The sequence below is a fragment of the Lissotriton vulgaris genome, chromosome 10, assembly GCF_964263255.1.
Source record: "Lissotriton vulgaris chromosome 10, aLisVul1.2, whole genome shotgun sequence".
NCBI classification, from domain to species: Eukaryota; Metazoa; Chordata; class Amphibia; order Caudata; family Salamandridae; genus Lissotriton; species Lissotriton vulgaris.
This window is the reverse complement of record NC_141698.1, coordinates 548,998,959-549,020,873: the sequence shown is the minus strand read 5'-3', so window position 1 is coordinate 549,020,873 and position 21,915 is coordinate 548,998,959. Positions and strand designations below refer to the sequence as shown.

The 21,915-nt window shown below is 46.3% G+C and overlaps 1 protein-coding gene across 1 annotated transcript in view; it reads right to left on the bottom strand.

Moving 5' to 3' along the window:
- NLRC3 (NLR family CARD domain containing 3) overlaps positions 1-21,915 on the bottom strand; it is a 1,491,832-nt gene that overhangs the window by 1,242,795 nt on the left and 227,122 nt on the right. Inside the window, exon 3 of the mRNA XM_086941402.1 lies at positions 12,437-12,697. Within this exon, the coding sequence (XP_086797528.1) occupies positions 12,437-12,697 (261 nt within the window). The remainder of the gene's footprint in view (positions 1-12,436; positions 12,698-21,915) is intronic.

Below are 21,915 nucleotides of genomic sequence, written 5' to 3'. Positions count from 1 at the left end.
CTCTGCAATCGGAACATTACGGAGTAAAGCTGTTGTGGCAGCTTTTCCCCTGGTGGAATGAGTCTTAGGTTTACCCCCTAAGGTCTTATTAGCTTTTTCGTAACAGAACTGTCTGCAGGACACAATCCACCTAGAGATGGACTGCTTAGAGGTAGCAAGACCCGTCCTGACCGATCCATAATTGACAAATAATTGGTCTGACCTACGAATATCTTAGATTTTATCCAGATAAAATTTCAACACCCTCCTAACATCCAGGGAATGTAGAGACCTTTCCGCTGGAGATGAAGGATGTTGAAAAAACGTAGGCAACGTTATGGTCTGGTTGACATGAAAATCAGAAATAACCTTGGGAAGAAATTTAGGGTGAGTACGCATAACAACCTTAGCAGCATGAAATACAGTATAAGGTTCTTGGCAACACAACGCCTGAATTTCACTCACCCTGCGGGCCGATGTAAGGACCACGAGAAATGCCGCCTTCCAGGACAGGTGCTGCAACGAAGCCTTATGAATAGGTTCAAAAGGCTCCTTCATCAATCTGGACAGCACCACATTCAATTCCCATGAAGGCGAAGGAAGCCTGACAGGAGGGAACACTTTCTTCAAGCCTTCCAAAAAATCTTTGATCACAGGGATCTGGAAGAAGGAAGTCTGTGAAGGGCATTTCCTTCAGGCAGTCAATGCAGCAAGATGAACCTTAATGGAATGAACATTAAGGCCAGACTGCGCCAAATGTAGAAGGTAAGGAAGGATGACGTCTTCCTTGCACGTCGTCGGGTCATAGTTCTTAGACTGGCACCAGATACAGAACCTCTTCCACTTGTAAGCATAGGAAGTCCGAGTAGAAGGTCTCTTAGACTCCTTCAGTATGTCCATGCAATCTTCGGGCAGATTTAGATGGCCATATTGCACTATCTCAGGAGCCATGCCGCCAAACTCAAAGAGGAGAGGTTGGGGTGCAACATCTGCCCCATGAACTTCGTGAGAAGGTCCGGCCTGCACGGCAGCCGAATGAGAGGAAGGAGAGACCGGTGAAGCAGGTCCGTGAACCACCACTGTCTGGGCCATTCCAGGGCAATGAGTATCATCCGAGCCCTGGACCGGGCCAGCTTGATGAGTACCGCCGGAATCAGGGGGATGGGTGGAAAAGCGTACAGAAAGCTGTTCGACCAGTTGATCCATAACGCATTCCCCAGTGTCCCCTGCTGGTAGTACCTGGAGGCGAAGTCTCGGCATTTGCTGTTTTTGGCGGTGGCGAACAGATCTACGTCTGGAGTCCCACACCTTGCGAAGACTTCTCCTAGTACTTCGTCGTTTATGACCCATTCGTGGTTTTCCTGAATCAGTCTGCTCAGTGCGTCCGCCTGAACATTCTGCACACCTGGCAGATGGGTAGCCGTTATCGTCAGTCCTCTGGCCAGAAGCCAGTGCCAGATCGCCTGCGCCTCCTGCGACAGAGTGCGTGATCTCAAGCCCCCCTGCTTGTTGAGGTAATACATCGTGGTGGTATTGTCCGTCTGTACAAGCAGAGAGTTGGTCTGAAAGGACGGAAGAAAGCCTTTCAGTGCCAAGTGAACAGCTCTGAGTTCCAGGAAATTGATGTGATACGTGGCCTCCAACGGGGACCACGTTCCTTGAATCTATTGAGTTTCCGGAGTGCGCTCCCCACCCATGGAGAGAATCATCCGTCATGACAGTCTGCGTGGGAATGTCCTTGTGGAAGGGAACTCCTCTAAGGAGATTCTCCGCTGAACACCACCACTTCAGAGACTGAAGAGCATGCAGAGACAGTCGTATCTTGTTGTCCCAAGATCCTTTCCTCTGATCCCACTGGTCCTCCAAGCACTCCTGCAGCGGTCTCATGTGCAGCTGTGCTTGTGGCATCAGGAAGATACAAGAGGCCATTGATCCCAGTAGAGAAGACACCGTCCTCACTGTTGTAGATGGAGTGGTCATAAGAGCCTGAGCGTTCCAAAGAAGTGATAATCGTCGCTCTTCCGAAGGAGACACGCTTGCTGACGGCGTATTGATGGAGGCTCCCAAGTACTGTATGCATTGGAACGGAGTCGGGACAGACTTGGACATGTTGATGTGCAACCCCATCTTGTTCAAGAGAACGCACGTCTTCTGGAAGTGTGCTCGAGCTTCCGAGAAGGAGGATGCCTTGATCAACCAATCGTCCAGGTACGAGTAGACAAACACCTTGTTCTTCCTCAGGTGTGCTGCTACCACCGCCATGCACTTCGAGAATGTTCTTGGCGCAGACTTTAGTTCGAATTGGAGCACTGTGTATTGATAATGATTGGCGCCGACTTGGAACCGCAGGAACTTCCTGTGTGTGTGTGCAATGGGCACATGGAAGTACGCATCCTGTAGATCTATAGCACATAGCCAGTCTCCCTGTTGCAACTGAGGTTAAATCTGATGCAACGACAGTATGCGAAACTTTTCCCTGCGAATCCATCTGTTTGCCTGTCGCAAGTCCAGAATGGGCCTAAACTCGTTCTTGTCCTTCTTGCGAACCAGGAAGAAACCGGGAGTACAGACCTCTTCCTCTCTGAGACAGAGGTACATCTTCTATCGCCCTTTTCCTTAACAGGATATCTGCCTCCGCCTGGAGCTCGCGCAGCTGAAACTGCGAGCTGACCGGTGGAATTGCAGGAGGCGGGCTGGTGAACCGAAGACTGTATCTATTGCAAACAATATTCAGCACCCCCTTGTCCTGAGTAATTTTTCTCCACTCTGCCAGAAAAAATTGAATGCTTCCCCCTACCGGAGTGGGTAACAGATCTGGGGGAAGTAAGCGCTCAGGGCCTAGACCCGGCCCGGCCTTTGGTCGCTGGTGCCGACTGTTGGCCTCCTCTGCCCTTGGGGCTTTTCTGGAACGGCTTACGAAACTGTTGTTGTTGCTGCGACTGTCCCGAAGCTTGGCCACGTCCTCTGCCCTGCCCACCGAACCGCCATTGGAACGGGCGGTACGATTTCTTCGCTTCTTTGGGCTTCTCTAGACCCACAGCAGTGAGTGTTTCGGCCTCCGCCTTCATGCAGGCCATTTCGTCATCCGCATGTTTCAAAAATAGGGTTACGCCAGAGAATGGAAGATTGGCCACCCTTTGCTGTGCGTCTGGTTTCAGTGACGTAAGGCGGAGCCAGGCGTGTCGTCGCTGGTTAATCCCATGGCAAAAGCCATGTGCCGCCAAGAGGGATGAATCTGCTGCAGCGCTGATAGTTTGATTTGCTACCAGCATTCCTTTGTTTAGCACTTCCTGGAAATCTTCCCGCTTCTCGTGAGGCAAGTGTTCCGCAAACTGCTGGAGGGAGTCCCAGAGGGCGCGGTCGTAGCAACCCAACAAAGCCGTGGCACTCGCAGCCTTCATTGAGGCCGCCGATGTTCCACATACTTTCCTTCCAGCTGAATCCATCCATCTAGACTCTTTGTCTGGGGGGACTGTGGATGACGGGGTGGTGGCATGCTGCTTGCGGGCCGCCGTCACAATCACAGAATCCGGAGGAGGTTCCACCCTTAGAAAAGCCGGGTCCGAATCAGGAGCCCGGTATTTTTCTGCAATCTCGATGGGGCCGCCTTAGTCACTGCAGGGGTGAGGAAAAGGTCCATGGCCGGTTCTTCCAGGCCCGGCACAAGAGGTAGTAGTGGACGAGACAGGTGTTTCTGGTGCAGTGTCTCGAAAATGACTGATGTCTTAGGCATGGGCACCGTCAAGGATATGCCCAATTTGGCAGCGCCTCTCAATAGGACATCATGGAACGCCACCAGGTCATCAACCGGCGACACCCTTGTGTCTGGCGATCCCGACAAAGTCGGAGAGTAGTCCCTGGTCCATGAGGACCTCGTGTGAGAGCGAGATCTGTGCCTCTTATGGCGGCGTCTCGACCGCGTGGACGACCTGTTGCGCGATCGCTCCCTCCTCCGGGAGCGAGAGCGTGACCTCCCGGTCCGTGGGCGCTCCGCAGGTTTCCGTGGAGGCGTCTTCCGTGGCTTATCCTGGGGTCGTGGTTTAGGAGTCCCCTTAGGTGGTGTAGGAAGAGGAGGTAGTGACACCGATCTCGGCGGAGGGACAGGGGGTATCTCCGGCCGAGGGGTGGGCCCATGCGGCGGGAGCGGTGGTGGTGGCTGTCCTGAGAAGGAAGTGGTGGTAGAGAAGGGTTGACGGGAGGATTCTCCTTTGGTATAGGGGGAGCAGGCGTCTTCGGCCGAGGTGGTGTATATACCACCGAGTAAACCGAGCCTGGTGACTTCTTCAGAGGAGGGGACTGCGAACCAGCCCCTCCAGTATGTGATCGCCGCCTCCAGCGCCCTCCACCAGACTCAGCGTGACTTCTGGCGCCAGAACTCCTTCTGCGCCGCTTCGGGGAGTGAGAACGACTCCTCAACGCCGACCTCTTTCTCCTCGACTCCGAACGTCGTTTTTCCGGTGTCGGATGTCGCCTCCGCGACTCAGGCGTCGAACGTCGCCTCCGCGACGTTGAACTCTCCTTCCTCGACGCCGAACGCCACCTCCGCGACGTCGACCGTTCCAGTCTCGACGGCGAGCATCGACTCCTCCTCGACGCCGTCCTCTTCCTCGAAGTCCTCGATGCCGAGGATCCCCTCGACGCCGACCGTCTTCTCGACGGCGACCGGCGGTATCGCCTCGACGACGAGCGCCGACGCCTGTGGCTTCTCCTTTGATGCCGGTAGCTCGACGTTGATGTCGACGTCGACGACGAAGACGCCATAGACAGTGCTTTCGACGGAGGCCTAACCAGGCTCCTAAACGTCGAATCTTCACGCTGTCTCGACCCGTAGCGCCGGGGAGAAGGGGAACACACCGCCGTCATCCCTCTCAACGTCGTCGTCGATGCAATCGACGCCGACGGAGACCGGGACCTTTTGCTGGTCTTCCGGCCTCTGGGGAGCCCCCCAGAGGCCTCAGCAGAGGCAGAGGGAGCCTTCCCAGCCTGCCCAGACCCACCTGCAGCCTGCAGTCGTCTCTGTTCCATCCCTTGGAGCCTAATCTTCAGCCTTTCCCTCAGGGTCCTTGCTGAGAGGTTCTGGCAGATGTCACAGTATTCAGGGACATGTGCTTCGGGGAGACAAATAATGCAGACGTCTTGTGGATCAGTCTTGGCCTTCTTCCTTCCATATGCTGGGCATTTGTCGAAAAGAGCAGGCATTTTAGAGCCCTAAAAAGCCTGACAAACACACAGGAGAGAAGAGAAACACCAAGAATATATACTGCAAACACTTTTATCCAAAAGTGAACTTAAATCCAATATAAATCCTTGAAAAAAGGGAGAGCTCAATGCCAGGGTCCTGTTAGCAGGAGCTGGAAAAAAGAACTGAAAGTAAAAGGGACCTGCTGTGCATTCTGGGATACTGGGAGAAAGTTCTGGAAAGTTCTCTTAAAGGCACAGTATCCTATTTAAGCCACATAACGGCACCCTATGGGGCTTGTCTGTCCATGCCTTCCTCTCTATCATTCCAGAGTCTTTTACTGGTAGAGGCAAGTTTCTCTATGGTAGAAACTGGGCAGGCTGTGTTGTGTGTGGTGTTGTTTGGTGGAATTTCTAGTTGAAGTACTGGACAGTGTAGCCTGTGGATATAGGCTGCATTATTTGTCTTTAAATTCTCTCTTAAGTGTCTTTGCAGTTTCTGCATGATTTGACAATTTAAGAGATTATTTTTGATTGCCGGGGTCCACGCACATGGGCGGGACTATTCACTAGATTATGACTATACACAGAGATCCCCTACTACAGAACTCTGATTCCTCCTCTACGTCAGAGCCAGAGATTTCTTCTTTGGATAAAGCCCCTTCTTCCTGTTCAGCAGCAGGCTCCTGTGCGAGTTCCTCCTTGAAAATGTCAGGAGTGTCATCTTCACTCCGAGGAGTCCTAGGTCCCGGACTGTCTTTTTGGAACAGAAATCCTTGCAGGTGTCGCAGTCTGCCTTGCGGTGGGGATATTTGAAGTGACACTGCAGGCAAGATCAAAAAGGAGTTTGCTCCATCAGGAACACATCTTCTATATCGCCTGTGCATGTGAGATGGCAAGCCAGAGACTAGCGGCGTCCCGAAGGGCAATCAGTCAGTGCACAAACTGATAAAGTTTTAAAGCAGCGTAGTAATGGAATAGCTTGATCGAGACAAACTATACCTTTGAAGATAGGATAGGACCGATGCCTCATACCGAATGGGGTTGAACACGGAGGAGGGGCACACAAGTCCGAACCCGATGGCAGAGAGAAAACAATCTAACAAAGGAGTTGAGGCCCAATCACAGTATCACTGAGAAGAGCAGTCACTCGATCTCATGACTCCATAATCTTCTTCAAAGAAAAACAACTTGCACAACTCCAAATCCCATACTAGATGGAAGGTGTATGCAGAGCATGTGTATCTACAGCCACGCGTGCCATCAAACTTGTAGTTATTTAGGTATCATTTTTTGCTCCACTTTAAAATGGAAGGTAAATATTTTAATGAAATCACAACAAATGGGAAGAAATACAAACAGAGTGCAGTGGTTTAGAGTAGAGTCGCATAGAGTGCAGTGACAGAGTGAAGTGTTGCAGAGTGGAGTAGAGTGGCATAGAGTAGAGTGAAGTAGAGTGGTGCAGGGTACAGTTAAGTGGCATAGAGTAATGGCGTAAAGTGGTGTACAGTGCAGTGGCATAGAGTGCAGTGGTGCACAGTAGATTAAAGTGGTGTACAGTGGATTGGCATAGAGTGCAGGGGTGTAGAGTGCAGTGTTGCACAGTGGCGTAGATATAAGTGGTGTAGAGGGGAGTTGTGCAAAGTAGAGTGGAGTGGTGTAGAGTGCAGTGGTAAAGAGTGCAGTAGTGTAAAGTAGAGTGTCGTAGAGTGAATTGTTGTGGAGTGGTGCAGAGTGGATAAGCGTGATGTGGCCTGGTGTAATGGGGAGTGAAGCAGAGAATAGTGCAGTGGCATGGTGCAGAGTGGAGTGGCATAGAGTGGAGTATGCTTGGTGTGGTAGCACACTACCATTACAGACAACACATTTTCAATTGAAATTGCCATTATATTTGCACAGACATACAGTCTTACTAATAAAACTATACAGCACACAAATGTTAATGTGTGGAAATAGCATAACCTAGTGTACTGATTTGTTTTCATCATATTACAGTGTTTGTTTCCAACACAGTTCAGAATTAACAATAAATGTGCTGCATTTGTGCTTTGCTAATTCTGATATATTCTGAAATGCCAACACAGTTCATTTAAATGTTGTTGTATGCTAGAAAAAAAGCACTTTCCTCTAGCCCCCTTTCTACCAAAACAGTCACATAAATCCTCTCACTCAGTCAGAGAAAGAAAAGTAAACACCAAGCTCTCTCGGAAAACCGAGCTTGCATTTGATCTCTGGCTTTGAATGCACAGTCAATGTGACTGTAGTCAGATGGAAATTGACCCGGACATATCCTAAATGGGCAATGCCTCACTCCCTGCGCTGCTCTAGACGCCTGTACCAATGTCACAGGATCTCTGGAGTAATCCAGAAACAATCAAAACAGACTCGGAGTTAAATGTCGTTGGTGATCCGGAAGCTGAGGCAGACACTTGCGGGATATTGATTGGGAGACGACCAGATGGCAGCCAGAGCAAAGAGAAGTGGGAGGAAGCCAAAGACAGGAGTGTAGGAACTTCGAAGGAGGTGGCGACACAGGATGAAGACGCCGGTCATAACAAGGAGGAAAACCGCTCGACAAACATTGCCAATGAGTCCAGTAGTACCAGAGAGGAGGCAGATGTGGTGACTCCTAATGCTGCGACTCGGGAGGGCCATGGCGTCAAGCCCTGAACTACACTGTTTTACTCTACAGAGGGGGTGGGCGGGTGTACGCGCTTCACAAAGGGGTCACTAGGAAATCAGAAATCACTCACAAGTGTTTTTGTACACCACATGGTCCATGGGTACGGTGGGGTGAGTACAGAAACCTTATCTGTAATAACACTGACACTGTGCTTTGTAATTCCTTTGAGGGTCACCCTATGCCCATTCTCTGTGCCGGAAGAAAAGGCAGAGATGACAGAAGGACGTGGACAGGAGAGTCAGGAGACATATCCCTAATAGGAAGAAAAAAAACCTGTGCTAAGATCAAGATACTTACTAAGACATAGGAGTAACAATATAGAGGCTGGCTACCCAACTGATTAAAAAAAAAAAAATCAAATAGATAAGCTTACCTGTGACGTAGCGTATCCTTCAAGGTGGGCATTTGTGTGTGACCACAGTGACAAGATACGAACATGATTTACAGTTCTGTTTAAAGAAAGGAGCACTTGAGGAAGAATATAAGGAGAGTTTGCATGAAATGGCTTTGCTCCCTGAGAGAGGCGAACTGAACATGGACAACCTCAAACAAATAAAGCCAGCAAATATAAAGCCACAAAATGTGAGTTGAAAACCACAAAGCCAATGGTAAGCAGTGGGTGGAATGCATTCCCTGGGTAGCTTTCTGCATATCCCTAAGATGCCTTTAGCAAACCAAACAGCTGCACTGCCCGGTAGGCTTTGGCCTAAAAAAGCAATCGCCCTGAGGCTGGGGGCACTGTTTATTTTCCTGCCAGACCTACCTAGGAAGGGAAAATAGGTCTGTCTTTAAAAGGGCCGACTTTGTGATGGTTGAAATGCAGTGACCCTGTAGTACACCGTCTGCCACCTTTGATTGACTAAAAGCACTATCTGCAGTCAATTAGCAATTCCCCAAACTCTAAATGCAGCAGGGGAAAGGCAAGCTTGTCAGGTCACAAGAAATACCAATTTACATGTGTTCTCTAATCGCCTCGAAGGTTAAGATGGCTCCCTCAAAGGCTTGTTCATACTTCTGACTCTCTTAGCGGCATGGTCCAACTTATGATCACTTTAGTAAGGATGCAAACTGAAAACAAGCATTGACAAAGCCAATAGGTCTCGCCTATGCCATGTTGTACACCAGTGTATCTGCTGTTCAGCATGGCTAAAAGTTAGTGGCATGGGGTGGGATGGGAAGAGTGGAGTACATTTGAGTGAGGTAGAGTGGAGTAAAATGGAAAGGGTAGATTGGAGTAGAGTGAAGTGGAGTAGCGAGGAGTGGGGTAGATAGGGGAAGAGTAGAGTGGGGTAGAATGGAGTTGGGTAGATTGGGGTAAAAGGGGCAGGACTGTAGTGGGGTAGTGTGGGGTAGACTGGAGTCAAATAAATTGGGGCAGATTAGAGTGGAGTAAAGTGAGGTGGATTGAAGTTGATTGGGTAGCTTGGAGTGGGGTGGGTCAATTGGGGTAGTTTGTCATGGGGGAGTGAGGGAGATTGCTGTGGTATATTGCAGTGGGGTAGATTGACTTGGTGTCAATTGGGGTAGATTGGAGTGGAATGGGGTAGACTGCAGTGGAGTGGGGTGTGGTAGATTTGATTAGGGTCAGGTAGATTGGGGTAGAGTGAAGTGGGTATAGTGGGGTAGAGTGGAGTGGGGTATTGTGGGGAAGAGGTACGGGGTAGATTGGAGTGGGTTGGGGTAAACTGGAGTGGGTTCGATTTGAGTGTAGTGGGTAGACGGGAGTGCAGTGGGTAGATTAGAGCCAAGTGTGGTAGATTGGAGTGGGGTAAATTTGAGTATAGTGTAATGGGGTAGAGTGGGGTAGATTAGGGTGGAGTGGGGTAGATTGGGTGTTTTATAGTAGGGTAGACTGGAAAGGAGTAGAATGGAGTAGATTGGAGTAGATTAGACTAAGTTTGCATAGACTAGGGTAGATTGGCTTGGGATACATTAGAGTGGGGTAGTTTGAAGAGGGGTAGATAGGACTGGAGTGGGGTAGATTGGAGTGGGGTAGAGTAAAGAGGGGTAGATTAGAGTGAGGTGGTGTGGGATAGATTGGGTTAGGGTAGCTTGGGATGGGTAGAGTGGGGTGGTTTGGTGTATAGTGGAGTGGAGTAGATTGGGGTGGAGTAGAGTGGAGTAGATTGGAGTGGGGAAGATTGGAGTGTGGTGGATTGTGGTGGAGTGGAGTGGTTTAGATTTGAATGGGGTAGATATGAGTGGAGTGTAGTGGATTGGAGTGGGGTAGAGTCTGGTGTATTTCAGTGGTGTAGATTGTAGTGGATTGGAGTGGGGTAGACTGTGGTAGATTGGATTGGAAAGGAGTGGGATACATTCAAGTGAAGTGGGGTAGATTGGAGTAGGGTAGAGTGGGTAGGGGTAGATTTAGGTGGGGTGGGGTAGACTGGAGTGGGGTAGAGTGGGCTAGATTAGGGCATAGTGGGGTGGGGTCAATTGGGGTTGGGGCACATTGGAGTGGAGTGAGAAAAAGTAATGTGGCGTAGATTGGGGTGGAGTGCAGTGGAATGAGGAAGATTGGAATGGGGTAGATTGGAGTAGGGTGGGGTGGATTGGGGTAGATTGAGGTAGAGTGGAGTGGATAGTACATTTGGGATTGGTAGATTGGGTGGGGTGTGGTAGATTGAAGTTTGGTGGATTAGGGTGAAGTGGGTTAGATTGGGGTGGAGTGCGTTAGATTGGAGTGGAGTAGGTTAGATTGGAGTGGAGTGGGGTAGATTTGAGTGGAGTGTGGTAGATTGGAGTAGAGTGTGGTAGATTGGTGTGGGGAAAAGTCGGGTTGATAGGGTGAATTGGAGTGGGGTAAATTAAGGTGTATTGCAGTGGTGTAGATTGGGGTGGAGTGGAGTAGACTGTGGTAAATTGGAGTGGAGTAGATTGTTAAGTGGTTAGATTGGAGTGGAGTGGGATAGACTGGATGGTTTGGAGTAGGGTAGACTGGATGGAGTGGGATAGATTGTGGCGGATTGAAGTGGGCAGATTGAGTAGAGTTAGATAGATTGAGGTGTGTGGATTGGGGAAGAGTGAAGTGGCGTAGCTTGAAGTGAAGTGGGATAGAGTGGAGTGGGGTAGATTAGTATGAGTGGAGTGGATAGAGTGGAGTGCAGAAGATTGGAGTTGGGTAGATTAGGTGAATTGGAGAAGGGTAACTTGGAATGGAGTAGGGTAGATAGGATGAGGTAGATTGAAGTGGAGTGGGGTAGATTAGAGTGGGGTAGTTTGGAGTGGGGGAGATCGTGGTAGATTGGATAGGAGTGGCATAGACTGATGTGAAGTGGGGTAGATTGGAGTAGGGTAGAGTGGGTAGGGGTAGTTTGGGATGAGTGGGATAGATTGGGGCACTGTGGGATAGCTTGGAGTGGGGTAGATTGGAGGAGAGAAGATTGGAGTGGGTTAGACCGGAGTGGGGTGGAGTGGATTGGGGTAGATTTGAGTGTAGTGTGGTAGAATGGAGTAAAGTGGAGGGGGTTAGTATGGGTGGAGTGTAGTAAAGTTGTGGTCAACTGGAGTGGGGTAGACTGGAGGGGAGTGAGGTAGACTATGGAGAACTGTGGCTCAATGATTAGAGCGGCAGACCCTGATGCAGAGGTCTAGCCCGGGACCAGGGTTCAATTCCCCGTCTCGGCGGGTCTTGGGCTCAAAAATTCCACGGACCTGATAATTCTTGCCTCGGTGCCTATTCCAATCATGGAGTCCCACTCTGCAACTCTGGGCAATAGCTTGCTTAATCTCGACAACGGCCCCCACAACGCTAAGGATGCCTGGCCTCCACCTTGGGGGTGCCCAGGAGTGGACGCCTCACAGGGAAAGCCAGGATGAGTTCCACAGAGGTATTCGTACAAGCGCCTTGAGACCCTTGCGGGTGAGTAGTGCGCTATACAAGTATCAATTTACAATTTACATTTTACTATGGTAGATTGGATTGGAGTGGGGTAAGTGATGTGGAGTGGCATAGAGTGGAGTGGTGTACAGTAAAGTGCGGAATTGTGTCATGGAGTGATTTGTGTGGAGTGGGTAGATTAGAGTGGTGTATCGTAGAGTGTTTGAGAGTGGAGGGGCTTAGAGTGGAGTGCCATGTAGTGGAGTGGAGTGGCGTAGAACAGAGTGATGGGCGTAGACTGGAAGGGTATAGACTGGAGTCAAGTGTTGTAGAGTGGAGTGCTGTGCAGTGGTGTAGTATGGAGTAGGCATGGTGCCGTAGCACAATGTCATTACAGACAACACATTTTTAATTGAAATTACCATTACATTTACACATACAGTTTTACTGTGCGCAAAACAATAATGCATGGAAACGTCATCACCTAATGTACTGATCGTATTCAAATATTTGCTTACATCACAATTCAGAACTTAAAAAATGTGCTTCATTTGTACTTTGTTAATAATTATATATTCCGAAATATCACCACAATATATGTTTGTTATGTCCTAGAAAAAGTACCATCCTACAGCCTTCTCCTTGCACTTAGCTAGTCAGCAGGATTGTCAAAAATTCTCTCACGTTGAAGTCAGAGAAAGAAAAGTAAACACCAAAGACGGGCCAAGTAGTAAATCAAGAGGCTGCCAGCAGTCATGTACTTCCCATTTACTCACCATAGACAGTAATCTCAAGATAGAGCTGGAAGTTGGTCGTCTCGATAAATGTTTGTAAAGCCTGAGAAGCATGGCCCCCCTTGCTAGCCAGTACATCGATGACTGCCTTCACCTGGTCGACCAGTGAGCTGACCTCTTTCACCTGCCCAGCCTCCTCATCGCTGAGGAGGTCCAACTTCTTCATGTAGCTGATGATGTCCTCCAGGAAGTCGGGGGAGACAGACCTGACTAGCTGCTTCCGGAAACAATTGATCCAAACGGCTGAAATGGGAAGGAGAATATCCGAGAAAGTCAAGCAAAAGGAGCAATACACAGAACAAAAGATTAAAATAACTAAAGCCAGAAGGATAAAAGAGTCAAAGTAGTGATACAAAAGAAACAAATTTATTAAAAACAAAACAGGATTGAATTCAAATAAAAACAACTATTAATATAGTGGAATGTTTTCAGTGTTATTGTAGTGGCAGTCAACACATGAAAAGTGTTTCTCCTTCTCAAAGCTTCAGACACAAAGTCACAAGCATTGAGAGAAAAAAAAAAAGACTATGTACTAAAGTGACTTCATGAGTTGCAAATGTATTTGTAAATCTCAATGTTAACACACACCTAATACTAGTGGCTGTTTGGGTGTATCCTTCTGCTCCCACTCCACTACGTGCACTGAACTGCATGAGGGACTCCTTGACAACTAAAGCCCTCTTCAGCCGCACCTGATGGAGTCCTCCCAAGTCTTGCTCTGTTCTTCCACTCTGTTGTTTCTTTTGCCCCAAACTCTCTTATCTTTTTCCTTCACCTCCCTCTGTACCACAAACACTCTCTGTTCCTCCTCCATGTTCCCCCCTGCGAGACCTATGTGTAGTGTAGAGTCCACTCAAATAAAGGTGAATAAAGTAGATTTATTGGAAGGAAGCACAGGAGCAAGGTAGGGTACAACCTACACAGGACTTCTTCCCAGCAACTGTAACACACAGAAGCCAGGAAGAGAATCCAGTGACATAAAGGAACACTAAGGCAAAACAATTCTAGGCATAACTTAAAGGGGCAACACGACACATCTTCTTCCTTATGAAAAACAAAAAAAACAAAATGAATCAACAGACACAGGAGCAAGGTAGGGTACAACCTACACAGGACTTCTTCCCAGCAACTGTAACACACAGAAGCCAGGAAGAGAATCCAGTGACATAAAGGAACACTAAGGCAAAACAATTCTAGGCATAACTTAAAGGGGCAACACGACACTATGGCATTGAAAATATTCTTTTACATTTTTTGGGGGTATGCACGGGGAGATTAAGTGACTTGCCCTGGATCACAGGATACTGAGCCGAGGCTCGAACTTTGGTTCCCCAGCTTCGAAGTCGGCAGCTCGGTCGTAAGACCACGTGCTTTAGAGGTGCACGCACAGCGGTGCCAGTAGGGAATGGTGCCCGTCCCTGCAGCTGGCAACCTGACATCGCACAAGCAGCTCACATGATGGGCCAGATGTGTCTACGTGCTATCGGAAGTTTATATCTGGGGCTTAGGGCGGAAAACGGGGTTTGAAACGTATTGAACCATCACAAATTACATTACCAGCCTTTGTAAAGCGCCTTGTACTACTGGTGTGGTACTAAAGCACTTTCGTAAAAAAACTCTTTGTTTGGGCTCTGGTGGTTTTTCCATCCGTCCGTTATGTGTGCTTGTATTTGTATAGGAGTGTCCAGCTAGAAGTTAGTAAATGTTTGTACATAACATAAATAAAAGTCATTGTCATTTACAATGCCAATAGCTCAAACTCGCGTAAATGCGAGACCTACTGCATTGCAAATGCTTCTTTTGTTTCTTGGCAATAAAATGGGGGCAAGGCTCCCTTGCTTTCAAAAGCATCTTCTTTTTGGTTGTTCAAAAGAAGGTCAGGTAAAAAGGCAGCCTTCGTTGTAGTGCTTCCTTTCTTTCTGTCATGGATTCTAAAGAAGGACTGCACAAAACCAGCATGATAATGCAAGTTGGTCAATGATACCGTTGGCACTATTTGATTAGGTGCCAAAGCATAGCCCTAAAAAGGTTAGCCATCTGTCCTGCGGGATTTTAGAGTGATTCATGCTATGGGGACACCAACTGATGCTGTTAATTATTTGCCAGAAATTCTTGGAGTTTGCATGCTTACTAGCATGCAGTGGTTTTGACCAGAATATACCCTCATTCCGTTTCTTTTCCGTCCACATTAATTTCCTGTATTTCAATCTTTGTTCCTGGAATTGTTTCTTAATACCCGATTTGAGAGTCCTTGCGTAGATATCTGCATGCCCTATTTACTTCTTTTTTAAGTAACTGTCCTGCTCTGGTTTGAGCTTTGATTAAATTTGTGGGTGGTATTTTGGCCTCTGTTGTTGGAATGGATTTACTTGTTAACCACGTTTGTAATTTCTTTAAGAATGTCTCCCAGGCCTCTAACGGTGTTTTTTCATTGTCCTGGCACTCATGTACCAACTTTTCTGCTGCTTCCTCCAATTGGGTGATGGTGTTCTCTGTCCATCTCAGAGGTTTGTAACCGACTGTGTGTATAGTGCCAATCTGTGTGATTCAGTGTCTAGGACATTTGTATTTGTTCGAAGTACAATTCTCTGGGGGTTATGATAGGTTTTTACATCTTTGCTGAATCGAGAAAGATAAAAAGGACTGATAAAAGGTTAGGGATACTATTGTGTAGTCTATTATTGAGGTTGTTGTTGTGTAGTGTGTGGGCACTGAGAGAAAACTGCTAAAAAACTTCCATTCAGTGTTCTGAGGTCCAGTTCCTCTAATCTGTCTGTATGCACTGGCCTAAAGTAGCTCCATGGTTGGATATTAGCTTGTGTTAGCATTTGGTCATCATTCGGAGGTGTTCAAAAAACGGTTCATATTAAAGTCTCCGGAGATTAGAAGGTCTATCTGTCCCGGGTATTTTTGCAGGTCTGCTATAGTTGTTAATTTCTTTGCAAAATTCTATTTTATATTCCTGTTTGGATGCATATAAACATTTATCAGCGCAAGAACTACTTTATCTACCGGGTCCTATTAATACCACTCGATGAATCTGTAACAGATTCATCGAGTGGTCTGGCTGTGCATTTTCCATAAATGGACACACTTACATAGATTGCAAGACCTCCCTTCTGGCATCCTTTCATTTGTATTTTTGAGGTTGGGTTTGTGAACTCTAAGAATCCTGGTATTTCCGGTGGAGCTATTGACCATGTTTCTTGGAGCATGATCATTAAGTGTTCCATAAAGTAATGACTAAGCTCCTAGTTATCCCGTTTATTTGCTAAGCCTCCGTTGTTCTATGAGGATATGAGCAACTGAGTTTGCATGTTACAGTATTTAGTCTGTATTCTGGCTTTATTTCAAATATTAGATCTCGATTGTGGGGCTGCGGATATCCAACCTAGGGTCAAGTTACTGCGTAAATCGTCTCTGCCTGGCTTCGCTTGATTCAGTACCATTACTGTTTTTCACTTTGCATTAAGCAGTACAGAGCAGACTCATCTCTGTTCTGCAAGATGACTTTACTTCAGGTTCTGTCCTGTTTTTCTGGGAGTGTGGATAGCCTGGTGCCTCATACTGGGCACATTTTATACCCCAAGACGAGTTTCGACTGTACTTGTAAGACTTGGCTTTTTTCACCTGGTTCACCCACAGACTTTTTGCTATTTGGCCTCCTCCTTTGGAACCTGTGTTTGTTGGCTATAGGACTCTGGGCACTTTGTCACTGCTGGTCAGTGCTAAAGTGCATATGCTCTCTGTATAAATTGTATTCATGGATTGGCGTTTCCATGACTGACATATCTGATTTACTGGTAAGTCCCTAGTAAAGTGCACTGAGTGTGCCAGGGCCTCTAAATCAAATGCTACTAGTGGGCCTGCAGCACTGATTGTGCCACCCACACGAGTAGCCCTGAAAAGGTATCTCAGACCTGCCATTGCAGTGTCTGTGCACAGTTTGAAGTGCCATGTCGACCTGGCAAGAGCACCCACTTGTCAGGCCCTAACCTTCCCTTTTCTTACCTGTTAGGCAACCCTATGATAGGCCCAAGGTACCCCCATGGGCAGGGCGGTGCAGTGAAAGGTAGTGTCAAAGATGAAAAATTACAATATTGAATTGAACTGCAGTTTATATTAATTTCTGTCTGTAACCTGCTTGCAAATGAACAGATCCCACTTGTCATTTCAAATGTTGCTCCATGGTGCACGGCTGGTGCACAGAGAGTTAAAATTAAAGTTGTCTGAAATTCAGCTGAAAACCAGGAAAGAAAGACAGATGAGCTTGTGCGTGTCCACTTTGCTGAAACTTCAAATTGTTTAATGATTCACTAGCTTTCACCTCTATACCAGAGGCAGTTCAGTCAGTTCAGTGAACGTTTTCCAGGAATTGCTCGCTGACCTAGAGTGTGACATGTTTGGCCTGTCCTTGCCTTGTCGTCGTAGAGGGGCAAAGTGTTTACCTAGCACAGATAGCAAGTGCGTCATTGTGTGGGAAAGCAGAAAACACGGGCCTCTGCATCTGCTAGTTCAACATTGCATATGTACATTTGTAGATAACCGGTCACGGCAAGGCTGACACGGGCCTCTGCCAATAGTAGATCAATACTGCATATGTACATATGTAGATAACCGGCCAAGGCAAGCCTGAAAAGTCAGGAGATGGTGGTTTAAAGATTAACCTGTAGCTGCATGGTCCGATGTGTCGCAAATAATGTAAAATGTGAACGTAGACATATTTTGAAATGCACCTTGATACTGTAATGTACACGTGGATTTAATTCTAGCATGGTCCCACCATGATGTAATAGTTAATGAATAACCTGTCAAGAGATTGTGAACATATATAAAGCCTGAATTCTCTCTGTGAAATCAGATCACTTTGCAAACCTGCAAATTGTCTCAAGCTGCAGCTTTATTGGCAATAAAGGCCACTATTCTTTTGAAAACCTTGTATGTGTTCTTCATTGTCCCTATTAATAATTTTCGTACTTTTACAGATGGTGCCAGTGACTCGTGGGGAACTGATGGTCTCTGCAGAGGATACAGAGCTGCTGTCAGTGGATTCTTCAGGAGCCTTGAGGTCTCAGTGTATTCTGCGCAGCTACTGAGAGGACTTGTTTCCTCACACGCCCAGATGACGGGGCTCCCGTTGATAAGCCTTTGACAAAAGACACCACCAGCTTCCCTTGAGCCATCAGGTGATTTTGTTGCCACAAGCAAAGAAGGACGCATACAACGGCATACTGAATGGTCTAATGTTCAGGTAGGCAGTGCTTCATTGCACTGAACTCAATATTGTCAATTGAAAAAGTGTTTTTCTAAAATACATCAGAAACTACAAACTGAGATTCATTAGGGATCTCTAGGGGAGGTCTGAAGGCACCTTTAAGATAGATGCCTGAGGAGGACTGTCCAACCTGTGAAAGATCTTAAGGATCCCAAGGACAGGAGAAAGGACCGTGGGTGGTCACTTTTCTATGAGGGACCCTGGGTGGTCGCCTTTAGACAGAGCATGCTTTTGAAAGACGTCTAAAAATTAAAAGTACATATGTATATTGTTGAAATAGGTCATACAACTGTATCTTGCAAAAGTTTTGAAAAATAGTATAAAAAAGTGTGTAAAGTAGTGTACAATAGTGTATTTTAAGAGCACTTTAAAAAGAAATTACAAGTGATAAAAGAGGAAAGATAATTAAATTAGTAACTGAATAAAATTCAAAATGCTTAGCAAACTATTTTTGAGCACAGCTAAAGGCCGCAGGACAGCCTTAGATGTCACTCAACCAACACCTCCTCGTGGCACACCAGCATGGTACGTGGCACGAAAAAAAGGGTACCATACAGCTATTCACTTAGATCAATGGACTCATTATACTAGAAAAAATCCTGATCTACAGTTTCCAGAATATGGGACATTTGACAGAGATAAAATGCTTTATTTAGAAGATTGTTTAAGGGAACGTGAAAAGAAAGGGAAGAAAGTACGTTTATTACAATGGGATGCATTTCATGCATGGCGATCATATGCCGCTAACAGATGGCCAGGGGAACCTAGGACAACGAAAGGGAAAGCTTTGGCATATGATAGGGAGAAGGCAAAAGAAAGATGTGTAACAAGTTGTAGGGAAAAAGAAATGGAAATGGATAAATGTCTTACAGTTCACAAGCCTATACCAGATGTGTACCCCACTCTACCTAATGCTCCCTTAGAACAGGAAGATACAGAAGACCCTGTAATAGAGGCATTATTAACAACGCCACCACCATACAGCCCACAAACAATGCAAACTACATCAGCACCACAAACAATGCAAACTACATCAGCACCACAGACACACACACCGCAATATACATCACCAACTAGTAAGACAGAACTTGTATCACTACAAGACACGCCTCTCTCTACCTCTGGTAGACCAGGGTTAAGGCCAAAAATAACAGAAAAAGAACAGAAAATGATACACGATTGGGTGATAGACATTATAAAAAATGGTACTTCTACATGGCGTACTGCAAAAAGTCGCTTCCCCCCAGAATTCACGCCTGCGCTTCAACGCAGTGCTTTGCATAAATTGGACAAGAAAAGTTACAGCTGGTTTAAAGACTGGGCAAAATATTGGCCTGAGGAAGACGACTACCCCCAACCTGAAAGATTGTCCCGTGCTCATAGCAACACAATATCAGCAGCAATAGATGATGTAGGGGCATCAAGTACAGAAATATTAGGGCTGTCCAGATATTAGCTGAATGGATAGACACACTTCTGGTGCTACAACAAAAATGTACAAAAAAGAAAAAAAGTAAGGAGGAGGAAGATAGTACTCTTTCCACTTCTAGAACCTTGCCATTAAGAGAAGTACCAGGAAGTCAGGAAGGGAAGCCCACTATTAAAGTTCACACACCATGGTCAAATGTTGAATTACATAGATTTGCACTTCAGTTTCCAGACATTAGACAGGACAGAGAAGAATGGTACAGACAGACAGAAATAATACTAAGAGTTGGCACTCTCACGCTGGAGGACATTGAACAAATGTTTTCTATAATATTGCCACCAGACATTTGGGGAAAAATAAGGAGAGAGGATGATGAAGTTTTAAAAATAAAATGGGAAGATATAACATCAGTAACAAGGAAAGGAGGAGATGATATATCAGATGATATTAGAGACTTACCAGCAAAAATAATGGCTAAAGTAAATACACTGGTCCCCAGAAAACAAATAGACTGGTCAAAATTAAATGCATGCATTCAGGACACTGAAGAAACAGTATCTGGGTTTTTCGCCAGAATACAGAAAGTCTTCACAGCTTCAAGTGGTTTAGATACTGAAAAGGAAGCAACACAAAGTGCACTTGTCTCTTGTTTTGTAAATAATTTAAAACCATCGATTAAAAAAGGGATTCTAGAGTACAACCCTACTTGGTCATGCAAACCACTAACAGAAGTTTTACAATTGGCACAGTATTACGAAATGCTAGGTAAAAAGGAGTTGGAAAGTAAAAATAACAAATTAAAAGAGTTAAAAAATAAAGTTTTGATTCAGCAGTCAAACCAGTATAGCGGCAGAGGACAAAGAGGCAGGGGTAGAGGAAGAGGCCGTGGGGGCCCACAAAGGTCATTTTCTACTCCCCCTACACAGAATACCACCACAAATGAACAAGCACACACACAAGGATGCTTTAATTGTGGGGGTCAGGATCACTGGAGAGCTCAATGCCCACACCCCGTCAAGCAGTCACAAAGAGGGGGTGGGATGGGAAGATCAAGAGGCCGGGGAAGGAGCATGGGAAGAGGTGGATATCAACAGCAAGGACGTGACTCACAGCATGGCCCTACAGAGTATCCCCCCAACACAAATTTCTTTGATAATGAACAAATACCAAAAATGCAGGTGCATCACCCTTATGAGGGAATATATCAAGAAGGGCCCCAAGGGGAATGGGACTATTATGCACAATAGGGGGGCCCGAGAGAGTTAATACAGAGGATGGTAATCCCTGTAGATCCCACTGGACCATATGTGAGGGGTAAGATTGAAGGTACACCTGTGGAATTACTAATAGATACAGGGGCCACCAATTCCTCCTTGACCAAGAAAAAGTTTCCAGATGTTCCTCTCTCGGGAAAAATAAATAAGTCAGTGGGATTCACCAACATACTTGTAACAAGCCCAATTTCAGCACCCTTGAAATACAGCATAGGCCCAATTCAGGACACGCATTCATTCCTTATATCAGACAAATGTGCATTTAATTTGTTGGGATTGGATTTGCTAAAAAAGATGAATGCCACTATTAAGTGTACTGCAGACGGAGTTTTCTTGGAAGTAGATGGACCAATGACAGAGGAAATGGGCAACTGTTTCCTATCAATAGGAATACAAAATATTGCCGCACAAATAATGGATCAAATAGATTCAAGGATATGGGCAAAACACAAAAATGACACAGGGAAAATGAACATCACACCTGTCACTATTACAGTCAAACAGAATGTAAAATTACCAAGAATACCACAGTACAAAATTGCTCCAGAGGGTCTAAAGGGATTGCAGGATATAATAGCTGACTTACTGAAAGAAGGGATTGTTAAAGAAATATCAGGCAGTCCTTGTAACAGCCCTATCCTACCGGTCTTAAAAAAGAGTGATGGAAATACTAATGAAAAAAGTTACAGATTCATAGTTGATCTGAGGGAAATTAACAAGATAGTGGTGCCACAGTTCCCGGTTGTCCCAAATGTAGTATCAATATTGTCAACACTGTCACCAGAAATGACATATTTTTCTGTTGTGGACTTGAAGAATGCCTTCTTCTCCATTCCACTAGATGAGGGTAGCATGTACCTCTTTTCATTCTCTATAGCCGGTAGAACTTATTGCTTCTGTAGGATCCCTCAGGGGTTCACAGAAAGTCCGAGCATTTACAACAAGGCCTTAAAAAGAGAACTGGACACATTCAATTTATCACCTAACTCTGTGCTAATACAATACATTGATGATCTGCTCCTTGGTAGCATCTCTGAGGCACAATGTACAACTGACACCATTAATTTGTTAAATTTCTTAGCTGAACGTGGTCACAAAGTTTCACCAGAAAAGATTCAATTTGTTCAACAGGAAGTATCCTACCTAGGACACATCCTGTCGAAAGGGCAGAGAAGATTGGATGATAAGCGCATTAAATTGATTCTACAGACACCAGTGCCACGCACCCAAAAACAGGTGCGAGCCTTTTTAGGTATGGCCAGTTATTGTCGACATTGGATTGCTAACTTCTCCTTGATTTCAAAACCTTTATTGGCCCTGACCCACAAGGACACGCCCGAACCCCTTCAGTGGTTGCCAGAACATGAACAAAGCTTCCTTGCCATTCGGCAAGCTCTCTGCTCTGCTCCTGCTTTAGGCCTACCAGACTATTCTAAGTCTTTCCAACTCTATGTTCATGAGTCTGACGGGAGTGCTCTTGGGG